Source organism: Tenebrio molitor, chromosome 9 (assembly GCF_963966145.1).
Source record: "Tenebrio molitor chromosome 9, icTenMoli1.1, whole genome shotgun sequence".
Lineage (NCBI taxonomy): Eukaryota > Metazoa > Arthropoda > Insecta > Coleoptera > Tenebrionidae > Tenebrio > Tenebrio molitor.
This window is the reverse complement of record NC_091054.1, coordinates 14,442,498-14,465,847: the sequence shown is the minus strand read 5'-3', so window position 1 is coordinate 14,465,847 and position 23,350 is coordinate 14,442,498. Positions and strand designations below refer to the sequence as shown.

Genomic DNA, 23,350 nt, shown 5'->3' with positions numbered 1-23,350 from the left:
GCTGTCAATTTCGACGCGAAGTTGGTTCTGTTGTGATCGTGCTATAAAATTTAATTTAATTATTTTTCCTAAATACGTTTTTAATATAATTTGGTGAAATAAATGAAAACCAAGCTCTCGAACGCCTGGTAACATTTTGAAATGTTAAAACATGGAAGATTTTGACACGATGTGATTCTTAAGAGGGAAGCGTTATGAGTTACGTGCGATTAGGGCTGTACAAATGGTAAGAAAGCTTGGTAGTTGTAAATACCCCCAGTTTTCATCTAATGCAAAATTGGAGAACCTTAAAAGTACGCTCAGTTCATGAAAGATTAATTTAAAATTCATCACTTCAGTGATATTGTTCAGTGTCATTCAATTTACAATGTAAAATCTACGACTTCGAACTAGGGGGCTGACGCTGACATAAAACATATGTTTTTTTTTTTTAATATAAAATGTGCATTGAACGTTTTCTGCAAATATTTACAAACCCTCAGCCTTCAGTTTGTAGTTCTCGTGACTAGAATTTTTTTTTATTAAAATTGTAAACGTTATTGCATTTTTTTTTAAATATTTTAGCCTCGAGACACGACGTAAAATCGGGTTTCATTTATTTTTGTATCCCATATAAAATTTTAAATAATGTAAACAACCAAATTGTGTGCTTGACTAAAAACACACATAATCTGGATTTTATGTATTTTCAAATATCGCACCAAGTAATCAGTTGTGATAAAGTTAGTTGGTAGCAGACCATTGTTGAATAATTACACATTTGTGCTTTAATACTGCGTAACGATCGCCAATGTATTCTCTTGTCCGGGTTAAGTGTTTGCAAAGATTAATGTTTCACAGGCCGAACGTAAACAAGCAGTTCTTCGTCGCTCTGCTCTCCGGTGTTGTGGTGGGTTTCATCACCGCATACGTCGTATTCTCCCCGGAAATACTCCTGGTGGCTCTGGGAGACCCTCACACCAGCCAAGAAATGGAAGCGGTGGCGGGACCTTCGATTGATCCGGGGGTGCACCGACACGACGAAGAGTTTCACCAAATGGAAAATACGACGGTTTCCGATTTAATGCATAAAAAAGTCAGAGTACTGTGTTGGATAATGACTGGGCCGAGTAATCATGAAAAGAGGGCCAAACACGTAAAGGCGACTTGGGGAAAGCGGTGCAATAAGCTCATATTCATGAGTTCGCAGAAAGGTAAAGGAAACGGAAGTTGATACTTAATCTGTATGCGTTTGAGAGGCTGAGTGGGTGGAGGAACGATGTGCAGGGTGAAATATTTTTAATGCTTTGTATCCTTGATCTACAGTCTACTTTACAACTACCTTAACTAGTAGTGGTTTCAAAGGCTGTGGGAGTATGCATTTCACGAAAAAATAAAGATGCAAAGTTAATAAAGATCCATGTATAGTTGTTATAAATGTCTTAGAGTACCTACATTAAAATAATTAAATTGAATAGAATACATTGATATACCAAGTTTACAATTTTGTTGTAACTTTTACAGTATCATGGGTGGTAAACATCTGTTTATTTGTCTTTGTTTCTACATGCTCTTTACGGGCTAGTTCGGTAAAAATTTTTACCGGGCGTTGCCATGCTAACATACTAACCTTGCCATACTAACATTCATCAGATGTTTTCAATGGCTACACTACCCTACAAAATGCAAGAAATTGTAGAAAAGATTTACGACCCAATATGTATACCGTAAAACGTTGTTCAATGCTCGACCATTACCGAACTTTAAATGCTTGCACAGATAACCCCATACATATTTTGAATATATCCATTCTACACTGAAATAATGAGAATAACGATATAAAAAAATTACATATTTTCCATAAAGTAAGGTTTTAGGGGGTCATTCACGAAACCCGGTAAGGCTCGATAAGACATTGCAAATTCAAAACCATGACAACTGATATTGTTGAAGCATTGTATTTGCCGTTTCGTTAACGATTTGCAAATTATCTGAGTTTTCGTAATATACTCCTTAGTAGATACATATTTTTGGCTTTTGTACAGTCGCTAGCAATAAATTTTGATCGTCAATGTCATTCTTTGACGCAATGTAAAATGCTCCATTGTAAAACGGTCGTAAATTTCATAACCTATCATCATGTTGTATGACATTAATTCTCATTTTTTGACACTTTGTTGACGTGGGCATAATCAGGCAGGGAAAAAATTTTAATTTGTGACAATCTAACCAAATTTTGAAATGACATTGACGACCAAAATTTATTGCTCGCGACAGTACATAAACTGAATATATTCTACTTTTTGCAACATAAAATCGTATATTTTTGAGGAATTCTTTAGTTTAATACTTTATTAGTTTATTACAGTTGTCGACAGCGGTCACTGGGATTTTCCCCACTGAAAAGATGAGAAATGCAATCTAATTACCTGCAGTTGTGTCGGATTTCTATTAAAAATCTTTCAACACTTTTACCGCCTTTACCTACTAGTTATCGATCAGAATTAAAGAGTTTCTTGTTTACATTTGTTTAATGCGATCTTAACTTTTCCAAAGATATCTAACTGCCCTAAATTGTCATTGGTTGAAATATATCCCACCCTCCGCACCTACTGTTTACAACAGGTTTTGAGATTTTGCAAGCAATTTAACAATTTCAATTGTTATCTTGTGTCTGTGTGGATCAAAGATCATCCAGAGCTAACTTTGGAAAAACAAGAGGTATTCTGGTAAGGCCTGTGGAGAAGTGGTAATTTGTTCATTAATTATACGGTGTGGAAATTACGTAGGTAACACATAAATTCAGTAATTCCGTTGATATTAATTTTTTGGAAAAAATCTTCACGGGATATAGCGATTTTAACTTCAGCAAATATTTTCTGAAGCCTATTTTCAGTTTCTTATGTCATTTGTTTTTCATGGTATGACGTCATCTACATTTTTTTTTTAATAACAACCTACATTTTTTATTCTTGTTTTTGGTAGTATGTATGTACATATTTTTTATTCCGTTTCCAACAGTATAAAATTTTCAATATGTTATGTTTCAAAATAATCGAGAAAAACAGTGTTAAAGTTCAAATATTAAAAGTTCCTTAAATTGGGAAAATGAATGTAGCGTTTGCCGAAAAATTATCGACGGCACATTCGTTTTTATTTCGAAATTATAAAAATATGTAGGTATGTAAAGTCCATTCAAAAATCAAAAAACCACCAACGTCGCATTTTCCTCGATAATTACTATCGGCAACGGTGTTTAGTGTAAAATTTGGTGGGAATTGTAATTTTGAGGTTAAGTGTTTATTAAATGTCTTGTTTTTTTGGGCATGTTTAAGTAAAAATAATAAGAATCAATAAATAAATGAAACGTGCTGCTAATAAAACAATATGAACGGAATTCACAGCAATTGAATTTTATTTTGAATCAAATAAATGTAATTTATAGTTACCAACATAGTATGAAAAAATATGTATCTACCTAGGGTTTTTTAAATTTTACCAACCTAAAGCAACAGGTGGTGGTTTTTTGATTTTTGAATGGACTTTAGTTGAAAAATCGAACTCGAAATTTTATATTTGCTCAATTCAAAGTTGGTAATAACGATGACTTCGTGAGGCAAACATTGTAATAAAAAGAAACTAAATTGGTTAACCAGAAAAAATCTCTAACAATAACATCAAACACAAAAATAAGCACAGAAATAACATTTTTTAAATTATATTTACACTAAATGTTCAAAGTGACGACCCTGTACCATCTGACAATACCCAAGACGATTATAATAGCTATTTATTTGTGCAATAAGTTAGGAAATGTAATTTTTTCCGTGTTAGGCATGGGATTTTTGATCGTATAATTCAGCTAATGCAGGCATCAACTCCAACTGTAAAAATTGAAGGTATCTACGAGTATCTCCAGTCAAATTGTTTGCAAAAAAGAATGGACCTAGAATTCTGTCATCAGTAATTCCTGCCCAAACATTAACTTTCTGAAATTTGTTTTCAATCCTACTATTTGTTGATTGATTTATGGGCTGATCCGGGTATTTTCTCTCTGTTTTTCGCTGAGTTGTACCATTTTTATTAATAAAATACGTAGTTTCTCTAATTTAGACAAAGCAAAATAACACTTTATCGTGACATTTACAAATTGTGTAATTCTGACAGCCCCGCACAGTGGGCCGAAATCCCGAAAACCTGGTCACAGGTCTCGAAAAAAAAATTCCCATTTAGGAACTTTTTACTTATGGAATGTATGTAATGGCTCTCCTAGAATCTTTCAGAGCTTTTGACCAGTGCAAATATTTGGGGTTTCTATTATTATATTCCATTTGGAAAGTGAGAGTCGAGCACCCTGCATTTCGTGTCCTAGCTGCGCAAAAATATTACGTTTTAAAAACGGCGTACAATTGTTAATTATTAGTGTTTGAACTTCGTGTAAAAAGGATTTTTCTCCTAAAGTTAAGTAGAATAATATTATGTAACAAAAAAAAAAAACGTTTAACCCGTACTGATTTTGTTATTACCAATTCACTGTTCAGTAACTAAATGAGAGCGCGCGTTAGATAATTGTGATAAATGCGATGCTAAGTCAAAAGTCCCACGGAGTCCCACGGTCAAACTAATTTCTTAATGTTAATTACACGTTTACCTTTTAATATACAAAAATGCAGCTGCCTTCTCGCCACAATTTTGCACGCTCGTGTAACAAACGAATATTCAAGTGCGTTTAACAGGCGATGTATATAAATGCTTTTTCGCATGTATACAGGGTGGTCCCGATATAACCTGCCAAAAAATTCTGGGTCATTAGAAGGATCTAACAAGTCCAAAAAACCCCTTTTCATTAGGTCCAAAATAATGGGGATAAATTAACCCCTATCCCACCCATTCGACGCTGCTGACCACAAAATTACGTACCTACTCAGGAATAGGTGCAGCTAAATCACAAGTGTGCGCGCAGGCGCCTTTGGCTTTAATGATATACCAACGGCGCTAAATTTGGAGGACGAAAATAATATATTTAAACGAAGAGAACAGTTGAATGTTAATTGATATATTTATACTTTTTGAACGATCTCGATTACGAGTATACCATATAACAAATTAAAAAAAAAGTAAACAAACACTTTAATTTTGAATAAAATTAAAAATAACAAAATGTTCCAACCAGATCATATTATTTAATTTGAGTAGTTATAAATCGTCAAGATATTATACGGGATTGAATGAAAATTAATCAAGTAATTTTCGTCAGTAGAGACGAAAGTTAACGTTATGGGATTTTCTTTTACTGGTGACGAAAGTCAGGTTTTCGTTGACCGAAATAGTTATTCCTAAAAACAGTCCGTAGAAAAAAAATAAAGCAACCCGCCAATTATAAAAGGCGACCCCTTTAAGCGTAATTAATGATTTAGCGACTTGGCGGGATTTTAAGTGCCATTTCATTAGTTTTTTCTAAGTGGCGAAAAAGCCAAAGGCGCCTGCGCGCACACTTTTACATGATTTAGCTGCACCTCTCAGGAATTCATTGTTGGTGTTTGTAAGGATGACAGTATCTAAGCAACATAGGTACCTGAATCGTTTATGACAAATCTCAAATCTGACAAACTAAATCAAATTAATGACATTTATTACACTGTGTGCGTTAATTCACCAGCTTATTTAGGTACAAAAGCTGATTTTGTGGACTGAGATGAATGAGTAATAAATAAAGTAGAGGTAGTGTGTGCAAAATTGTGGAAGAACTGTGTAATAAGAGTATCGTCTTAATTGTGGTTAAATAGCCAAAATAATGTATGTATTGAATAAATTTATTTACACTTTACATATTCGTACTTTCAACTCTAAGTGAGAATATCTACTAACTAATGAAAGGTAAACTAGACTAGAAACGTTATTTTATAATAAATGTTCTGTGCCTTCCGTTGGCATTTAAGCACATTTGAGTACGTCGGTACCAATTTTCATAAACAGAATTCAGCATTTCTGGGTTTTTACGAATCTGGTTCGCGGCGTCTGTTACGCGTTTCTGGAGTTGGTCTTTTGCATTTATTTCAACTTCGGATACCAAATCGTTCGTGTGTCCCCAAGAATTAAAATCCAGAGGGGTTAAATGGAGGATCGGGGACGCCATCGTATTGAATGAATTGAATCAGTCAGACCCAACCTCACATAAGTACACAAAAGTAGAAACAACGGGACGGAAGGACTACTTCAGGAAAACGCTCGCCATATGGTCGCCTTGCCGGTCTTGAATTACCACGTGTTTCGCCATAGAGTAAATGCAAATCGTCGTTTCTTGTGTTGTAAATTTCATAACTTTTTGAAGGATTCGCAAATTTAAAATTAAACTTGACAAATGTCATAGGTGTTACAGGTACCGTTGCTAAAGAAATTGCAGCCAAGTAACCAGAATTACCTTTTTAAAACCGATTAACTCATTAGCGTACAGCAAATTTTGACCAAATTTTCAATTATTTTTATCACGAAAACGAAAAGACTTTTATTAGAAACATTTTTTGTGTATGAGTTCTACTCATCGTCACCTATTATAGGATTTCTTCTGGCAGGTTATATCGGGGCCACCCTGTATATTAGGCATTCACGATCTTTTTGGGACCGAGTTGGCTATGATTTTTTCTTTTCATGTTGGACTAACTGACTCAGTGATGCAACGGATACAACTTTTTTTCCTGTCAGTGTCTGTTCGACATTTTCTTGCCACCGCATTGCCAGATTTATTATTTTAATATTCGTAAGAAACTAAAAAACTATTAAGTGTGTAAAAATAATTTAAATTTCCGTCAAAGGAACAGTCAACAAAATTGCCAAAATAATTTTATTACGATAAAAAATTTCTATTAAAAGATTTAATTTAATTTAAAAAGGACAGACCAGATTTAAGAGATTCGGCAACAATGTACCTATTCAGAAAATATAACCCTAAACTGAAAACAACCTAACCTAACACAAAAAGTGTCAATTTCCTTTAGGGAATGTAGTTATCACCGAGGTACTGCCAACAAAATCACTAGATGGTCATAGCCAACTCGGTCCCAAAAAGATCGTGAATGCCTTTATAGGTACTATGGCGGACAAAAAATTTTGGCCGTCAGTGTCTGTCAATTAAAAAAAAAAAAATTGTAATCCGTACTTTATTGTCATCATGATTACCGTCTTGATTATGAACGTTATTTTTTGGGTGGTAAATTTCAAAACTCAAAATTATTTTATCATTTCTACTACACAGAACGTTTACCTCACGTTATCCATGTACGATTGCTCTAATTTTGTTCATTCATATCGGAATATCTGAGCTTCAAACAGTTTAAATTGATTGTCAAAATGACAAGAATCGGAAGTGGGGTTACGATTCCTAAAGGTTTATTTACACTTTACTTGAATGTCAAGAAAGTGACGGCCAAAATTTTTTGGCCGCCATAGTACATCGTATGTGTATATAAAGTGCATTTTTGAATAAATACTGATAACAGGGAACCGATGTTACATAAACAATGAATAATGATTTTTTTATTTTGCTAATTTTTTATATAATACATATGTATATCTACCGTTTATTTTTAATACTTTATTTTTAAAACTTTTTAATATTTTGTATAACTATGTTGTATGATATTACAGAAACTATGGAAGATGATATTTATTTGGAAAATGTTGTTGAAAATGAAATGAACAGGAGATGAAGGAAACCTTTTTTAATGTAAACTAATGATTTAATGTATGATTTTACTGACTTTTAGTAGTTATAAATTTACTATAGACAACGAGAAGCTTGTAAAATCCAATTTAAGATTTGAATAAAATGAATAAAATGAATATGTCAATGTCAATACTAGTATATTCTATAGATCACATTATAAATCTCCATAAACTGAATTTGCTTAACTTTAAAAAAATGTAGGCATTTTGTTTTTAAAAGAAGTTAATGTTCTTTTCGTATTAATAACGACATTGAAAACTCCCAAATACTGAGTTTGGTGGGATTTTGTTAACTTTTGGACAAAAATGTACACCATTTTGGATCCCCTATTTTGTTTCTTGACAAGTATATGCTTATTTCGTGTTCAGCGACATTGAAAACCCCAAATACCGGATTTGGTGACGTTTTGTTAACTTTTAAAAAATAAGGTTCGCCATTTTGGATCAGCCATTTTGTTTTTCGAAAAGTTAATATTCAAATCGTATTGAGCAACCTCGAAAACCCCCATATACTGATTTTGATAAAATTCTGTTAATATAAAAAAAAATTGTCGCGTTTCGGGTCCGCTATTTTGTTTTTTTGCAAAATAAATTGCAGATTCATAACCAGCAACCTTGAAAACCTCTATGTACAAGATTTCATCAAAAACTAACTATTCACAGCGCGAATAACCAGCGAACAACCTTCGTGACGAGCTTTTTGGAATTTCGGCCCACTGTGAGCCGTAACTAATGTTTTTTGTTTTTATACACTGGCAACTAGATACATTTTCCCAATTTAATAAATTTTTAATATTTGAAATCCAACAGTTATTCTCGATTTTTTAAAAATATAACTTATTGATCATTTTATACGGTTGGAAATGGAATAAAAAGTACCAAAATCAATAATAAAAAATATATGTAGATTGTTAAAAAAAAAGTCGATGACGTCATAACATAAAAATAAATGACATAAGATACTAAAAATAGGCTGAAAATATTTGCTGACGCTGAAATCGCTATATCCCTTCGAGATTTTTTCCAAAAAATTAATGTCAACGGAATTACTGAATTTATGCCTTACTTAATTTCCACAGTGTATAATATTATATTGGGTGATTCAAAATGATTGTGGATAAGTATGGCAACTATGTACGAATATTTATTTAGCAGCTGTGTGGGTAGGATAGAGTTGACATTTCTTTGACAGTTCATAGTCGCGCAATTATGAAAATTGTCAAATCAATGTGCAATGGTTTAAAAAAATCAAATATCGAGCGATCAAATTATGTAATTTGTAATCGAGTCATCCGTGAATTTGAATCCGTATGTCGTTTGCGACTGATATGTCGAGATCTAACCCGTGTTCCAAGCTGTGTTTATTGGAGCGTGGAGTTCAAGTAACGACATAATGGATAACTCATTACAAATTAATTTGATCGCTCTTTACATAATGTACATACAAAAACATGCAAATGTCAACTCAACCCCACCCACACAGTTGCCACACAAATTTTCGTACATAGTGCATAAATGGTAGAAAAGGAGCATATACCTATTTGGTATATTTCTTAGAAAAAGGCGACATATTTATGCGCATATTTGAAACATTTCTTGTACATAAAAATCGGAATTTTATTGATAACAATACAAAATACCTGCAAGCAGACATACGCAAATATTCGAATGCATAACTCGAATGCTTGTACAGTCGCGAGCATTAAATTTTGGTCATCAATGTCATTCTTTGACGCAATGGAAAATGCTCCATTGTAAAACGGTCGTAAATATCATAACCTATCATCATGTTGTATGACATTACTTGTTATTTTTTGCTGATTTTTTTGACACTTTGTTGACACGGGCATAATCAGGCAGGGAAAAATTTTTAATTTGTGACAATCTAAACAAATTTTGAAATGACGTTGACGACCAAAATTTATTGCTCGCGACTGTACATACGTAAGTGCAAGTATTCCAAATTCGCATTCTCGACTACAATGTCAATCGAAATGCAAATATGGTGTCAAGAACAATAGAAAATTTTGCAGTGATGTAGTTAGGTTATTATCTAAATTCAAAAAATATCGAAAAAAAGTCTGCTCCTCAATTTTTCCTAATTATTGAATTATGTCAGTGGAAACACAAATTCAATCCAACAACCTTCGATTTGTAAATACATATATCTATAATTTTTATATTTTTGCTTACATAGTATCATGAGATACCAAATTTGTCTTTGATTATGTATCTAAAAATGTATTAGGAAGGTCTAAGTAGTTAGGATCATTACGCGAAAATTGTTCTTTCATCTATTTTTTATCGCTATAATGATCACAAATATAAATGTTATTTTAGAATTGAAGACGAAACATCAAGGCCATCTTAACACATAAAAATTGTCCCAAAAATGCTCAGATCTAATTGGTTCAAATATTCAAATGCCATTTTTGGTTAAATCACTATAGGTATAATATACAGGATGTTATGGAAGTTCAATCAAGTTAAAGTTTGTATTCTGGAATTAATCTTGCCAAAAATAACACGACCTAATTTTTTAATGGGGTCTATTCTGTAATTTACATGTTAATTTTAACAGCCTCTAAAAATTCGTAACCATGACAATGACCAATCAGAGAAACGTATTTAATACTTTAACAGGTTGTTCAATTTAAACAGGCTATTAAAAAAAATACAGAATAGACCCCATTGGAGTCTAAATTTCCCAATTTTCACTTAAACATTTTTACTTTAGACAATTTTACTCGTTGATATTTGGGTATTTATCGAAGGTAAAATAACAAGACCTAATTTTTTTTGTCGGATACATTTTTCAATTTTACGAAAACTTTTTGCTTTGACAATTTTATTTTTGGCAAGATTGATTCCAGAATACAAACTTTAACGTTAATTATTTATTTATAATACTTACAGTTATTAAAAACACAATTATTAAAAACAATTTGAGAATCTGACAGGAGTAACATGAAATTTTATCCGCTTTTGACAGAAGACAGACTAGGAGGATGATTTATCCGCGATAAACATTTTTGATTGGATGAAAGTAAGCGCTTGATTGAACACGCACGTTTGATGTATGTGGGAATTAATCAATTAAAACGACCGCTGTTTGTAATTCCAACAGTTTTTACTGTTTTTCATTCGAGTTTTTTAATTGAGTTTTTTTTTTGTCCTTCATTATTAATGGATGTGTAATTGTGTAAACACATAAGCGGGTATGAATTTAAGGATTCAAATTATATTTAATTTTAATTTTGTTTTGAAAAATTTACCGAAAAATTATACTTTTTTTAATTTTAACGAGTGTCTTGTTGGTAGTTCCATAACACCCGGTATTGTTTGGTAAAAAAAAATACAAACCAATAGAATGTAAGATTTAAAAAACAGTCGTGCCAGTCTTACAATTAATTATTATTTGATTATAAGAATATTGACGTACAGTTAATTTCAAAATTATAGAGTAGGTACACTGGCGGCCATTAATTTACAAACACCGGCCTAATCTAGTTTACTGGATATTTCTAATATTTGATAGTGTAAGCGTTATGTCATGAACTCATGTCATCGTTGGGCGCATTCAACAGACTGTTGCAGCCGAAACCACAGACCATTAAACTACAGTAAGACCCTTCAATCCCATATAAAAAGTTGGAATAGCTTCGACAGTGCTGCCCGCACGCATTTGGCCAAAACACTCCGTCGTATTTATTCGTAAAATTTCGATTATTACCGTTGTATTTAAAACAGTCAAAAATATTTGTCAAATGTGACACTTTTCTGAAAAAATTTAAAATGTATTAAAGGTATAAGACTTTCTATGAATAAAAAGGTAAGAATTTGTGGCATTTATTAATTTATTAAGTAATTATATTATCCAACCTTTTTTTATGGAAATTAACGAGCTTATATTAATTACATAAACATTTTTGTTTTATAATACAAAAATTTCCGATAATATTGCGGAATCTGGAAAAGTGCCCCGAATGCTTGCAGCGTTTCCACGTTGAATGGCAAGGGAAATCCTCTCGAAAAGGAATTTCTTTGATTTTGAATCGCCTGATTCCGCGATAAGTCGGTTTCCGATGACATTAATGAAATCGATGGCTTCTTTGCACCAAGGGCCTAAGGTTTCAAATGCTAAACCTTTAAACACGTAGTTTGACGAAATGATTGAACTATATTTGCTATGTTTGCGTTTGCAAGCCATTTCAGCGGCAGAACCTGAGACTTCAGATGATTTCAATACGTAACTGTCTGCAAGTGTATCTACAACAGTGACGTCCCAAACCAAAGGTTGACCTTTAATCCACGGTACTAAAGTCATCCCATCTGGGCGTTTTCCGTCATCCCGAGACAGTCCGTTTGGTTCTAAAGTTGAATTCACATGAATAGAAGTTAAAGACCGGTTGATAATGGAATTAATTTCAGTGTGTCTTGAAAATCTACCACTGCTTTTGAAACAGCTTAGACCGTGGGTGCCAATTTCGTCAACTTTCGCATTGCATTTGCAAATATGAGGTGTACAAAGATTACAACCCAATCTTAAACCAATACAAACTTGGAAGGAAGTGTTATCTAAAAGAGTACCAATATTAGGAGAAGGTATTGCATGTAACCAAGATCCTGATTCTCTGCATTGCAAAGCTTTAAAACGAGCCAAGTCTCTAGGTGAATTAAAGATTAAGTCATTGGCAATTATTCCTTTGATATTAATATTATCCCAATTCTTCTGAAATTGTGGAATTGTTGGTATTTCGTTCTCATTTGCTACACCCCAGACTGCTAAAGCTTCATCATAATGGTGAATATTAAGCTCATTATCCTTTGAGTTTAGTAATAAAGAAACAAGCTTTTTAACCCCATTAATTGAAGATAGGAAAGCAGGGAGGCAAATATCGGAAATGCGACGAATTCCCAGACCACCAAATCTAATCGGTAAAGTGGACTGACGCCATTGTAAATCAGTTAAACGTAAATTAAGTATTCTCTCTAAACAAGACTTTAAAGAAGAATCAATTGAATTAACATAATTAGAAAATTTCCAAAATGGAGTTGTTCTTAATAAAAAATTAAATTTTGGTATGAAAAGACAGTTTTTGATTAAAGTATAAGCCACGTGTCTGTTAAGGAGTTCAGCTTTGTTTAAAAGATTTTCAACTGTAATTATAGTTTTTTCGACGGTGTTTTTGAAACCTTGGTCAAAGATTGGAGAGCCTAAAAGAGATAAACTTTCTCGGTCACAGATTTTAATGCCTGGTGCTAAATTTTGAAATTCCTTTATGACTTTTAAATCTGTGTCTCCAGAACAGCAAAAGATCTCGCATTTGTTAAACCTTTTTAGTATTGAGAAGAGAAGTTGTCAATAAGAAAACAATAAAGAATAAAAATTTTCAACTTTTTGGGCAATTTGTGAATACCTATGCTACGTAATTTAAGGAAGGTAAAAACTTCTTCTTAATAAAGTTATACTTTTAGTTTCAAGACAAAAAGAAACCAAACAATAGTGTGTGCCCCCGGTTCCCGGTAACAAAAAGAGTACAAATATTTGCATACTTATTTTTCGGCATAAGTGGGAGAGTAATGGGTAAAGTAAAATTTAAATGCAAAATATCTGCCTGCAAATCAACATACATTGCCGGGGCCGTAAATAATTTACATTTTTTGCTTTTCCATCTCTAGACATTGAAAAAATCACGTGGATTGCGGCAATAAGAAGTTTTTCACCAACCAAAATTTCAGCGGATTTTAAAACAGGATATACGCGGTACCTATGTCCCCGAATTTAGTTTACAAGAGGAAAAAAAAATTTGATTTTGCGCAAAGCTTCAGAGGAGTAACATTTTTTGATTCATTTGAAACCCCCATTTCCGTTATTAAAATCTCAGTACCTGTTGATGTAGTGTAGTGCATTCTTAGATTCACATTTTCTGTTAAAATTTGTTAATTATTGTTAATTTATTACTATTTCAACATGTTGTCTTTAGAACAAAGAATCTACTTGATCCAGTATTGGACCGGTGTTCGGAAGCTTAAACTTCGATATAGGGTTGAATTAGGTACAGAAAACGGCGCAGAGTTAATAGAATAGTTTTATATCAAATTATAGTTTGATTTAAAAAAGAAAGTAAAATATTTTTTCAGAATTTTCTTTTATTTTAATGTTAAGTTTTCCTCTATATTGAAAAAGACTTTTTAATAACAGAAATGGGGGTCTCAAATGAAGCAAAAAATGTTATTCCTTTGAAGTTTTTGCGTAAAATCAAAAATAAAAAAAAATTCCACTTGTAAACTCAACCAGGGGACATACTGTATATTATGTCAAAATCATTTAATAATAATTGCTTTTCAAGTACACAACACTCGAGGATACATAAATACGTTGTTCCCGAACAAAATTGTTGGACGTAAGAAGAGAATTTGAAAGAAAAAATCGTCAAAGACATGTTACTTACGAAGAAAATGTGAATTTTTCAGAATATTAATTTTAGTTGGTTCCAGTTTTTAATTTAATTCATTTATTGTTAATTTTTTTATTACACATAATTAATAAAACGTAGATTTGAAAGACATTTTACATTTAATTAATATTAAATGAGGACAAAATTATTAAGTTAAACAACTCCATCAAGCATGCTTTATAAAATTAGTTCGGCCAACTGCTCGCGCCGCGCTGGAATCGTGTTTCCAAAAATTGGGTAGCAATGCGACGTCTTACTATAGTTAATTGTCTGTGGCCGAAACTGATATGTCAATAACATTGTCAAAGTGACAAACAATTTACAATAGAAAAATCTTGGTGTTTCCAAATTAATGGCCGCCACTGTATATACACCTAATTTTCTACAGTGTGAATTGCACTTACATTTTTTGTAAATGATCAATGTCAATTTTGACAAACAAAATGCCTAGTATAATCGAAAACGCGAAAATGCTCATTCTTTCCAAATTAGAAGAAGGATGGTCGATCCAGAGGTAGCTCAGTATTATCACATCGCGAAGAGCATCGCGCAGAGGATAAAACAGACACTATGGTGTTCTAAAATATCAGCGACGTTTTATGTTGTCAAACTCACCTAACCTATATAAAAAATATGACCCTCAAATTTCAAAAAGGCATGTTTACATGTGGAAAAAACTGTAATAAATCGACTTCTTGATTTTTGAGATGTACTCGATAATTTTGAAATTAACTGTAGGTATTTTCTTTGCCTAGATGATTCCTTACCGGCGGTGGCACTACCGGTTGGCGAAGGTCGCAATAATCTGTGGGGCAAAACCAAAGAAGCTTTCAGATACGTATACCAGAATCACATGCACGACGCCGATTGGTTCTTGAAGGCAGACGATGACACGTGAGTCACACACACGCGTAGGTACTCACCTAACCCTTTGACGCTGATTTTGCAGTTATGTGATATTAGAAAACTTAAGGTACATGTTGCTACCGTACAGTCCAAACGAGCCAATATATTTCGGATGTAAGTTTAAACCCTACGTCAAACAAGGCTACATGAGCGGGGGTGCGGGGTATGTGCTTAGTAAGGAGGCTGTGAAGAAATTCGTCGAAGTGGCGTTGACGAATACGACGAAATGTTCCACGTCTAATAGCGGTGCCGAGGACGTGGAAATCGGCAAGTGTCTAGAAGCCGTGCAGGTGAAAGCCGGGGATTCCCGTGATTCGCTCGGCAGGGGACGCTTCTTTCCGTTCGTTCCCGAGCATCACCTCATTCCGGGCCACGTGAAGAAGAGTTTTTGGTATTGGCAGTACATCTACTACGAGAGTAAGGAGGTAAGAGTGGTAGCAGTTGGTGGGTTTGGTCGGTAAAAGTAAGTTTTATAGGGGATGGATTGCTGTTCTGATAACGCAGTTTCTTTTCATTACGTTACACCCAACCAGATGTACGTTTTGGAGTATCTGATTTATCATTTGCGACCCTACGGTATTTCATATCATGTGGAGATGCCGCCCGAATTGATCGACTCAGAACCCCACGAAAGGAACGAATTGACTTCCTCGTAATTTGCTCAAATATTTTTGAATATATTTTTTTTTTATTAAATTAGCAAAAGACTAGTCGATTTGTTACCTAAGAGATTTCAAATTTGCGCTTCTCGTTAAAATTTTATAGCCTGTACGTAACTCCTTTGAAATTATGGTTTACTTTGTGGGGTAAAAGATATGCCGAGTTATGTACCGGTTAGAATTTCCTCTATGTAAATGCCATATATTTTTTTTTTTTGTTGTTTAACGAGCCGCGTTATTTTAGTTAGGTGGATACGATGTGAACGTAGTTAACGATATTAAGAGTGTAAAATTAAGATACCTTTGATACTCAAGTAATAGTCAACACATCACATTTTCTTGTTATGGAATTTTATGTTTTTGTTAATTCACGTTGTAAATTTTATTTATCTAATCCCGTGGGATAAATGACACTTATCCCACTCATTTGAGTGGAATAAGGAACTTCATTACCGGACGCATTGTATTACTCCACTCAGTGGGATAAGTGAGCTTCATTACCCCACTCAGTGGGATAAGTAAGTCATTATTCCACTCAGTGGTGTAATGAAAGTGGCGGAACTAAATTAGATTTACCTTTTTTTTTTAATTCGGGGCGGTCTTAGATAAAATTTTGTACATAACACGTGGGCTAAAGCATATTACAGGAAACTCGTGTGATTACAGATGAACTCGGGCTAACGCCCTCGTCATCTGCAATCTTCACACTCGAATCCTGTAATATTGCTTTTATCCCACTAATTGTGTAAATAACTATTATTACCCATTACTACAGATGTGATTTAGATGGAGGAGTGTTTGATGTAGATTTATTAAAATACATTAATTATACAGTCAAAAAAAAATGGGAGTCCAGTTGACCACGAGAAACAAAAATCAATTCGTAGATAGATTCATGCGGTTTTAATTATATACCGAGTCTGTCAATAGTAATTGTGGTTTTCGGTTCATTGCAAGAAAATATCGATAGAAAACTCGAATTTTTATTTTATCATAAGCATTTTGTTTTTATTTTGTGGGTTAAGGTAAGTTAGACTAAATTTTAACATGACACCGCACGCGACCTGCAACAATTTGTTAAATTAGATTGAACATGAGGGGGGACGACCCTACAAGATAGTATGTTCCAGAGTAAAATGAATTATTATCTTTTTGAATCGTCGACTTATGCACCACGTTGCTATCGTCCTGAATGCGTGCGATTTATCTATACATATTGGGATCTTACAATGAGGATTAACCACGTAAAACCAACGAAAGATCTGATCATATTTAATTGATGTAAATATGATTGTCCCATCGTAGTTGGCGTTGAAAACCCACACAAATTTTGGATGTGCCCGCCTGTCTCGCAACATTAGACAAACTATGTAGTAGACAGATTTCCACTACCGCCAGCAGCGCCACCTATCGGCGATACTAGTCTCATTCATGTTGTGAGGCTTGCGGCACATTCAACACGTCACCAACGCCTACTGCGATGGGACAATCATTTATAATGACCCTGTACTTTGAAAATGGTACGAATCAATCCAAAAGTCGACTTTTGTTTTTCATAGCCTATTAAGTTCACAAAATCACTATTTTAAACAATTGCTAACAGAAAACTGTGATTGAGAATTTACAGTTGAGTCATAACTGTTAGTAACGCAGTTCGGATATGAAAATTCATTTATTCATACTATAATTATTTTTGCATACGAATAGAATTTAGGTCAGATTAATTTATCACTGTAAATACACTGTCAAGTGTTAATAAAGTCCTCCAAGAAGTATGCGAATAATATGGTACGAACCGGAACATTTCCATTTCTAAGTTAGCAAAAATACATGTGTTCATATACTGTGTTCAAAAAAATTCAGGGGTTACTCGTAAATACGAACCGAATTTTACGTTGCCAATTTTTTTAATACAGGTGTCCCCAAAAAAAAGACCATAACTCCCTTATTTATCGGAGGATTTTAATTATTTATACACCAAATTAAATGGTTGTGAATAGGCTATAAAAGGACCTAATAAATTCACGTATAGCCCTAAGCGCTTCAAAGCTAAACTGTCAAAAAAAATGTCTAATGGGAACACACTTTTTTTACTACTTCTGATAGAGATTTTTATTCTGAAAACAACAATGTATCATAAAAATACACTTACATACCAAAAATACAAAAAAATAGAAGAAAAAAACGCTATTATCAGAAAATCTTCTGCAATTTCGTACCCACGAGTTTGTATTCGGACAGTTCCCCGAGCGAAAATTGAAAAATTCTATGAAAGAAATACTTGAATAGTAGTTTGTAATTGAAAAAAGGTTGTTACAGCAATTCGTCAATAAATAGTGAAAATTTCCGCAGACATTTTTTTAAAACAAGCGTGATTGGTCCGTACTGACCAATTTCATAAATCTGATTGGTCGAGAGAATGCGAGTTGAATTGTCAGAATAAAAATCTCTATCAAAATTACTAAAAAAAAGTATGTTTCCATTTGAAAAAAATTTTTTTGACAGTTTAGCTTTGAAATCCTTGGGACTATACGTGAACTTAGTAGGGCATCTTGTGGCCTGTTCACAACCATTTAATTTGGTGTATGGATAGTTAAAATCCTCCAATAAATAAGGGAGCTATGAACTCGTCTTCTTTTTTAGGGACACCTGTATATCAAATATGGTGAAAAATACGTTGTTTTGTTATTTACAAATGACCAATTCAGATTTTTTAAATGTCAACTTCCTAATTTTTTTTTCATTTAATATACAGGGTGTCGCAAAATTCGCAAATTCCGAATTCAGAGCATTGCAGGGGATCACTTCAGTAGTCCAAAGATGAAAATTAAAAAAAAATCGGGACTCCCACCACAAAGATACATTGGCCTGAATTTTTTGTAATTTTTCTTTAAAATGGAACGGCAACGTAGCTAGAATAGTATTTTGTCACTGTGTATATGAAGGCTGCTATGTATTGAAAAATTAAAGTGCTTGTATCTTCTTCAGGAAGAGGGATTTTTTTTAAAATTAATTTTCGAGCTCCACTGGGTGCTTCCCTACCACGCTCCGCGAATTTTGAGACACCTGTACATATAAACACTCCTCAACTAAAATCAATTTAAAACAATAAGTTGTCGGGATTTCTTTTTTAATTACGTTGAGTTCGTAATCAATAACATATTCGCCACTTCCTCATACGATGACTCACGAGCAAAAATATCTGGATTATCTATAACTCTTTCGTGAGTTGTCAAGACTCAAGATGAATAAATTTGTTTTTTTTTTTTAAGTTTGTAGGTGTATAAACATCGTTTTTTTTTTTTAATTTAAACTAGTCATGCTATGTACCAGTGAAATAAAAAATTTAAATACATACTGTATGTGTTCTTCAATATAATTTGTAGTGTGTTCACTGAATAAGTTTAACATGTGTGCCATAATTAAAGATAATAGATGAAGATACTCATTTTAATTATATTATTCCGTTATACATTGTAACAAACGTATACATTTTAAATAAAATTTAAAATTCAAATTACTTAAAATAACAGTGTCAAAAAGTGTTTTTTTTTTAACGAAAGCTGTAAACAGCAAAAAGTGTATAGTTTTAAATCTAAACTAAGGTTTAATCACAACATAAAGGAATGGTAACTACATTGAAAAGTACATTTAAAAGCCATTTTTAAACAGTCTTAATGTTAAATGCACATTTACATAAATAAAACGGTATAATGATAGTTACGAAGGATTAAGAACGATAAAAGAACCCACTGTAATAGTGTACACACCATTAACATTAGGTAAAGACTTTTAACTTCTTGAGACGCACACTGTTCTACATGTATAAAAAATAAATAAATAATCTTAAATTAATTGATTTCATTTTACGTTTCTCAGATTCTCTGGATCTCGAATAGTTTTACGTCAGTGTCGTACCAAATTGGTGGATCAACATTTCTGCAAACAAGATCACTTGATAATAACTCATTTGAAAATTTCACAAGATTACCTTAAGTAAATCACGCCCCACATATACGTCCTAAACCAAGTAGTAGTGCCAGAATTCGCTTGATATTTCCTAATGAGAATCGGATGTGGTACCGGTAGGAGACCTACGAGAGTACCGTGTTGGAGAAACTTCAAAATCTCACTTTCGTCAGTTAGGCCCCTTAAAAATAACACTTAATTCATCGTTTTTACGAATCGATTCACTCACTTGTCAATACAAATCTTCTCAACTTGAGGCACCAAAACCTGTAAGAGCCGCATGATGGTCTGCAGCGGCAGCTTTGATTTCCACGAGTGCACCCACTCGCCGGTAGGGGTCCACTGGTTCGAAGTCTTGTCAACTGAAGCACTCACCCGTAAACTGTTCCGCTAAAATTTTGACAAAATCAAGTCAACTCGATAATATGAAACACATTGTAGAACTAGTTTTTTAAATCCAAATTTGTCTGTCAAAATTACAAATACATATTTTGGAATGTTGACGCCATAAATGGAGAAAATATGGCAAAAGCAATCGAACGATAGTGGTTATTATCACAAAACGACTTCAAAGAGCTGTGTACTAATGATAAATCTGTATTGAGTGTATGCGGTGTAGTGAACTCTCCTCGCTTATTTCTGTTTCGTTGATTTTAACCTAAGCGGCACCGGCGTGCGGTAGTATTACCTCATATGTTATGGTTTTTTACATTGGAATTCTAAACGTCGAAATTAATTTTCATTTAATCCTTACTTTAATTTCGTATTGAAGTAAATAGAGTAAAGATAAACAGTTAAGTAGAGTAAATGGCTCACTATTTCTGAGATACAAGGGCGAAATCTTTAAGAACCTTAGAAATGCCCACGGAAGTCGCGATTATAATTGTGTTTATTAATCGTTTCCCTTTTATCCCTCGACACCCAACCTTTTGCCTTTTTTAATTCCATCCCGAGTTAACTTCTGTCGTCAATTACGCTTTCCTATTTTTTTAACAAATTTATCCTTACCGTTGCGACTGACTGCCTGGAAAAATTCGAGGCGTCGGAGGGACTTCTGCTCAACTTCGTTCCTTCAGGTTCCGCCTTTGGTGTGCCCTCGTCTCCGTTACCCTGACTCGGCGGAGGTGCGTTCAAATTAATGGTGGCGATCCCGTTAGTCAGAGGCAACTGTTCGTTCTGCTGATAACCAGGATGCGCCGATTCTTTCTCGGTCATTTGTCCGATCATTGGTGTATCCGGCAGAGTGGCCTTCAGAGTCCCAGGCTCGGCCGGAAGCGCCGGATGCGACCCTTCCATCGCTATCTCCGCCACATTCTCGTGACTCGTCGAATTCGAGAGTCGACTCTTGGATCGCTTGTTCAACGACTTGGCAATGGTGCCATAGTCGCTAGGTAGATTGGCCAAACTGTGAAACACTTGGCGTTTACGGATTATCGTGTAGACGAGATTTGAATTGCCATCAAACTGGTACTGTATTATGTTGTTGAATATCTCCAAGAGAAAGAAAACGAGGTGGTGGTTGGTTGATGATGAGAAGAGAAACCAAGGCGTGCTGAATGCTTCCAGTAAGTGCAGAAGTTTCGTACTGGCGACCATTGACAAGGTCTTCAAGTAAGGAGATACTGCGGAATAATGTTATTAAATTATTGGTCTAGGACTCTGCGGAATCACTCACCGTTGACTAGAATCGTTAATAGGCAATCGAACAGAGGCTGAAGCCGTTGATGACCTGTTGTGATTATTTTGTGAAAAACTATAATCAACAAGTCGGCGTGAGTTCCAGTAAAAACAGGAATGTCCATCGGAATGGTGGCGGTGTAGGGTTTGTTCAAGCGCACTCCAAAGTTTCTTTCGCCGCTCAACAAGAGCAAGATGAACACTCCAATGTGCATTAGACCAACTCTCGCTGCAAGAAATTGAACAAAACTTGGACATCGAATATTTCGCGTGGTAAAACTTACACTGATCAGCTCTGGAATCATTGAGGTGATAGAGAATAGGCACCAAAACTTCCAAAACATCGCTGCTCTTCAGAACGAAATATAAAAATTTCTTGTTGTAGTCACACATCTTCCAGAAAAACACCAAAAGCTCCTGATGAAAGTGCACTTTCTTTGTAGAATTCGGCAAATACGTCTGTACCAGAGGATTATTCAATAGTCTCGTCACACCAGTAAGTATGAATTCAAAATCTTCATCGCGATGTATCCGCGACAAATAATTAATGAACAAGTTGTCTGGGACGACGCTCTAAAAGATTTTCTTGCATTATCCTGATTGAAATAAGTTTATGGTCTTACATCTTCGCCTTCTGACGGAGTTGATGAGCTAGTATCGTGATCTAACGTGACAATCAGGATTTGAAGTGCAGCCTCTACCAGGGGTTCAAGTGAATCATTGAAAATCAAATGGTTGTAAGGCACCCCTAAGCCGACAGGATCATAAGCGCAAACAGTGTTTAACAGTGACGTAAACATGGGGAGAGCGTGCCGATTTTCGGACGAAGTTAGATGTCTAAAAATAAGACACGTTTATTGGTGACGCTTACACCAACTTAAATATCAAAGTGAAATGTCAATAAACAAAATCAATAACTCACGCTATCCACTTGTTGGGGTTCTGTGCTATGTCAGTGGGGGGTTGGTACATGGTTTCACTAAAGCAAGTCATTAGAAGTTTAAGAAGTTCAGTACGGTTTGAATCAAGCACAGGACTGCGTGGTGGAGAATGAGCAAAACCTACACCTGCTTCCCATATGTACTCACAGCTGTCTATAGCGGACAATTCTTCAGCCTTATCCTGAATACAAAAGCATTATTTCTGATGTAAATAATATGTAGTTCAATACACTTACTGGACCACTTTTTCGACTTGACACTACAGTAAAATCTGGACAAAACAGCAAGTCCTACAATAAAAAAAAAATACACCTTTGGTATTCTTCTTTGCATTAACTTACACAAACTGCATTTAACAAAGACTGAGCAAGTGGGATGGATTCATCTTCATCATCACCTTGACTAGGCAATGAAGACCAGAAAAAGCCTCTCCACTCAGGATCCTCAAATATGTATGGTAGAATTCGTGTGAGTAGACGTGTACAATTCAAGACTAAAACAATTGATGCAATTATATTTAAGTATAAAAAGAGACTGAATCACCTGTCTGTTGCTCATGTTGTGTCCTACAACTGCTGTCTACAGCTTTTACTAATTTTTCAACTGCCTTGTAGCATAAGGTTGCTAGATTTGAAGGAGCATCCTCTCTTAAAGTGCGTATCTCAGTAGCAGGCACTAATGTGAATATGTCCTGTACATTCGTTACATTTTCTGACCAGAATTGTTCCCAAAAAGTGTCGTCGTTAGCGTCGATAGGCTACAAGATACAAGAATGATACCGTGAGAATGTCATAATTGGTCGTTTATAAAAAAGTAACTCACCTCAGACTTGGACGTGAGCTGAACTACGGCCTTGCGGAAATTCAACTTTGTGTCGACGTTACCCATATTTTTTTCAAATTTTATGGAGGATTTGACAACTAGCAAACTGACATTACAACAAAAAATACGTCACTTTGACGTCAACAAACCCAGCAGTGCGAATTGTCATTAGATATAATGGCCAAGACTGTCGTAATTTCATATTTGTTGAAAA

At 34.3% G+C, this 23,350-nt stretch overlaps 2 protein-coding genes across 2 annotated transcripts; one reads left to right on the top strand and one right to left on the bottom strand.

The window, feature by feature from the left end:
- Positions 1-11: 11 nt before the first annotated feature.
- On the top strand, positions 12-19,578 carry LOC138138463 (glycoprotein-N-acetylgalactosamine 3-beta-galactosyltransferase 1-like). Its single transcript, XM_069058420.1, has 5 exons — positions 12-226; positions 841-1,193; positions 14,918-15,056; positions 15,112-15,493; positions 15,545-19,578. The coding sequence occupies exons 1-5, from the start codon at positions 195-197 to the stop codon at positions 15,722-15,724; spliced, it is 1,086 nt and encodes a 361-aa protein (XP_068914521.1). The 5' UTR covers positions 12-194; the 3' UTR covers positions 15,725-19,578.
- LOC138138453 (protein HID1) lies at positions 19,164-23,297 on the bottom strand. The gene is made up of 12 exons (XM_069058402.1): positions 23,137-23,297; positions 22,858-23,071; positions 22,656-22,807; positions 22,551-22,604; positions 22,296-22,495; positions 21,997-22,210; positions 21,658-21,946; positions 21,372-21,602; positions 20,705-21,318; positions 19,926-20,086; positions 19,719-19,877; positions 19,164-19,666 (listed from the first exon to the last, which is right to left on the bottom strand). Exons 1-12 carry the CDS (start codon positions 23,200-23,202, stop codon positions 19,603-19,605), a joined length of 2,418 nt encoding a protein of 805 aa, XP_068914503.1. The 5' UTR covers positions 23,203-23,297; the 3' UTR covers positions 19,164-19,602.
- Between the last annotated feature and the right edge of the window lie 53 nt (positions 23,298-23,350).